The sequence below is a fragment of the Mizuhopecten yessoensis genome, unplaced genomic scaffold (assembly GCF_002113885.1).
Source record: "Mizuhopecten yessoensis strain PY_sf001 unplaced genomic scaffold, ASM211388v2 scaffold83, whole genome shotgun sequence".
Classification (NCBI taxonomy): Eukaryota; Metazoa; Mollusca; class Bivalvia; order Pectinida; family Pectinidae; genus Mizuhopecten; species Mizuhopecten yessoensis.
In genome coordinates, this window is record NW_018403369.1 from 719046 (window position 1) to 722887 (window position 3842).

Sequence of the window (3842 nt, forward strand, 5' to 3'; positions counted from 1 at the left end):
AATGTTACACCTGTCCTACCTACCTTATCATGTAATGATACTTTGACCGTGAATGTTACACCTGTCCTACCTACCTAATCCTGTAATGAGACTTCTATCTTAAATGTTACACATGTCCTACCTACCTAATCATGTAATGATACTTTGACTGTGAATGATATACCTGTCCTACCTACCTAATCCTGTAATGAGACCTTGACCGTGAATGTTACGCCTGTCCTACCTACCTAATCCTGTAATGATTCTTTGACCGTGAATGTTACACCTGTCCTACCTACATAATCCTGTAATGAGACCTTGACCGTGAATGTTACGCCTGTCCTACCTACCTAATCCTGTAATGAGACATTGACCGTGAATGTTACACCTGTCCTGCCTACCTTATCCTGTAATGATACTTTGACCGTGAATGTTACACCTGTCCTACCTACATAATCCTGTAATGAGACCTTGACAGTGAATGTTACACCTGTCCTGCCTACCTATTCCTGTAATGAGACTTTGACAGTGAATGTTACACCTGTCCTACCTACCTTATCACGTAATGATACTTTGACCGTGAATGTTACACCTGTCCTACCTACCTTATCACGTAATGATACTTTGACCGTGAATGTTACACCTGTTCTACCAACCTATCCTGTAATGATACTTTGACCGTGAATGTTACACCTGTTCTACCAACCTATCCTGTAATGATACTTTGACCGTGAATGATATACCTGTCCTACCTACCTAATCCTGTAATGATACTTTGACTTTGAATGATACACCTGTCCTGCCTACCTAATCCTGTAATGATACTTTGACAGTGAATGTTACACCTGTCCTACCTACCTAATCCTGTAATGAGACTTAGACAGTATCTTACACATGTCCTACCTACCTAATCCTGTAATGAGACATTGACCGTGAATGTTACACCTGTCCTGCCTACCTAATCCTGTAATGAGCCTTTGACTGTGAATGATACACCTGTCCTATCTCCCTAATCCTGTAATGAGGATACTTTGACCTGTAATGTTACACCTGTCCGCCTACCTAATTCTGTAATGATACTTTGACTGTGAATGATACACCTGTCCTCCTAATCATGTAATGATACTTTGACCGTGAATGTTACACCTGTCCTCCCTACCTTATCATGTAATGATACTTTGACCTGCAATGTTACACCTGTCCTACCTACCTTATCACGTAATGATACTTTGACCGTGAATGTTACACCTGTCCTGCCTACCTTATCCTGTAATGAGACTTTGACCGTGAATGTTACACCTGTCCTCCCTACCTTATCATGTAATGATACTTTGACCGTGAATGATATACCTGTCCTACCTACCTAATCCTGTAATGATTCTTTGACCGTGAATGTTACACCTGTCCTACCTACCTATTCCTGTAATGAGACTTTAACCGTGAATGTTACACCTGTCCTACCTACATAATCCTGTAATGAGACCTTGACAGTGAATGTTACACCTGTCCTGCCTACCTATTCCTGTAATGAGACTTTGACAGTGAATGTTACACCTGTCCTACCTACCTTATCATGTAATGATCCTTTGACCGTGAATGTTACACCTGTCCTGCCTACCTTATCCTGTAATGATACTTAGACCGTGAATGTTACACCTGTCCTGCCTACCTATTCCTGTAATGAGACTTTGACCGTGAATGTTAAACCTGTCCTACCTACCTAATCCTATAATGATACTTTGACCTGTAATGTTACACCTGTCCTGCCTACCTAATCCTGTAATGATACTTTGACTGTGAATGATACACCTGTCCTGCCTACCTAATCCTGTAATGAGACTTTGACTGTGAATGATACACCTGTCCTATCTCCCTAATCCTGTAATGAGACTTTGACTGTGAATGTTACACCTGTCCTACCTACCTAATCATTTGATTAGACTTTGACCTTGAATGATACACCTGTACTACTGTTCCTACCTAATTATTTGATGAGACTTTGAACGGGAATGTTACACCTGTCCTATCTACTTAATTATTTGATGAGACTTTGACTGTGAATGTGTTTCACCTGTCCTACCTATTTAATCCTGTAATGAGAATTTGACCGTGAATGTTACACCTGTCCTCCCTACCTAATCCTGTAATGATAATTTGACTGAATGTTACACCTGTCCTGCCTACCTAATCCTATAATGAGACTTTGACCGTGAATGTAACACCTGTCCCACCTACCTAATCCTGTAATGAGACTTTGACCTGTAATGATACACCTGTCCTACCTACCTAATCCTGTAATGAGACTTAGACAGTGAATGTTACACCTGTCCTAACTACCTTATCCTGTAATGAGACTTTGACCGTGAATATTACACCTGTCCTAACTTCCTAATCCTGTAATGAGACTTTGACCTTGGAACAAAAACCATCTTAACTTGTTCATTCTGGAGTGCACCACAAATCATCTTTGTCATTTACATGACCTTTGATCTCATTTAATGAATAATTGCTTTCAGGTGAAGTTCTCATAAATACCATAACAAGCATCATCGATTTTCATGCATCTAGTTAACTGGAAACTAGTTTGAGTTTGAAATTCATTATTTCCATAACATCATATTTAAATGACACATTTTGTGAGAAAAGAGAGACTTGGAAAGGAAGAGTCTTTCAAACAATAGCAAAGCTCAGTAGCTCTGAGTATTTTATGAATTTTCTGAATTATCAGAACTTATGACAGACTTAAGGATCCACAGACCATACGTTGCTTAAAATCTAACTTCTTATGAGCTACCTGTAGTCAAGATTGGTACCCTGGACAAGCAGTTACTTCACTATGTACGAAAAGCTACAGTAAAATTCTCTTTTGCCTTTATTGGGACAGGGATACTTAATATATGTGATAAACAATGCTCATCAGTATATGCATTCCCATAATAACCTTTTTAAAAGCTCAATTTTTGAGACTTCACTGTAAATGAACCATGACCAATCCATATATAAGCAATTTCTGTCTTTCCCTTTTTATGTATTTTATCCTTTTCTTTGTTATATGACCTCTGCAATGAAGTTTGGTGTGGGTGTACTGTAATCAGCTTGTCTGTCCTTGTCCAGACACTTCCCTCTAGACTAGTGAGCAGATTTTGCACTAACATTATAATGAATGATTGGTACATGTTGCAGGTGAGCACCTGGTATGTTTTTTCCTGTTTCTTTTGTACTGAATAACTTCAGCCTTGTCTAGACAAATTTTCAAAAAATATATGTGATCAACTACAAAAATTGATTCTGGGTGTGATACATAGGGAATGAAATTTGAATAAAATGGCAAACTTTTGTTATTTTTGTGTATTTGTTCCATAACTCTGATACTTGCTGTTTGGTTTGTAATGTACAGAATGTGATGTCACACTGGAGCTTAATGACAACGAGGAAGACACTAAAACTGATGAGTTTGACCTTGATGACGATGAAAATGATGGCAAGGACGATGAGGATGACGATGATTATGAAGATGATGATGAGGACGACGATGATGATGAGGATGACGATTATGAAGATGATGATGATGATGATGATGATGACGATGATTATTGAACACAATGGTTATCTTGACTCTTACCTAATCAATGAACGTGATGAAGGACGACAATAAGGAATGACATATAGAAACAGTTCTAATTGGAACCTAACACGATCAGGTGTGTTATATGTGCTAGTTCTGAAATGACAAAGCTACTTCCATGTGTATGTACCTCTAATTGAAACACAGATGATCAGATATATCGGTCAACACAGATGATCAGATATATCGGGCATTACAGATGATCAGATATATCGGTCGTTACAGTTTTAATTCATTT

At 38.5% G+C, this 3842-nt stretch overlaps 1 protein-coding gene across 1 annotated transcript in view; it reads left to right on the forward strand.

Annotated features, from left to right (window-relative positions):
• Positions 1 to 3510, forward strand: part of LOC110452623 (NACHT domain- and WD repeat-containing protein 1-like) — a gene marked incomplete at its 3' end in the record, with an annotated part of 42399 nt that extends 38889 nt beyond the window's left edge. Inside the window, exon 28 of the mRNA XM_021501294.1 lies at positions 3377 to 3510. Within this exon, the coding sequence (XP_021356969.1) occupies positions 3377 to 3510 (134 nt within the window). The remainder of the gene's footprint in view (positions 1 to 3376) is intronic.
• Between the last annotated feature and the right edge of the window lie 332 nt (positions 3511 to 3842).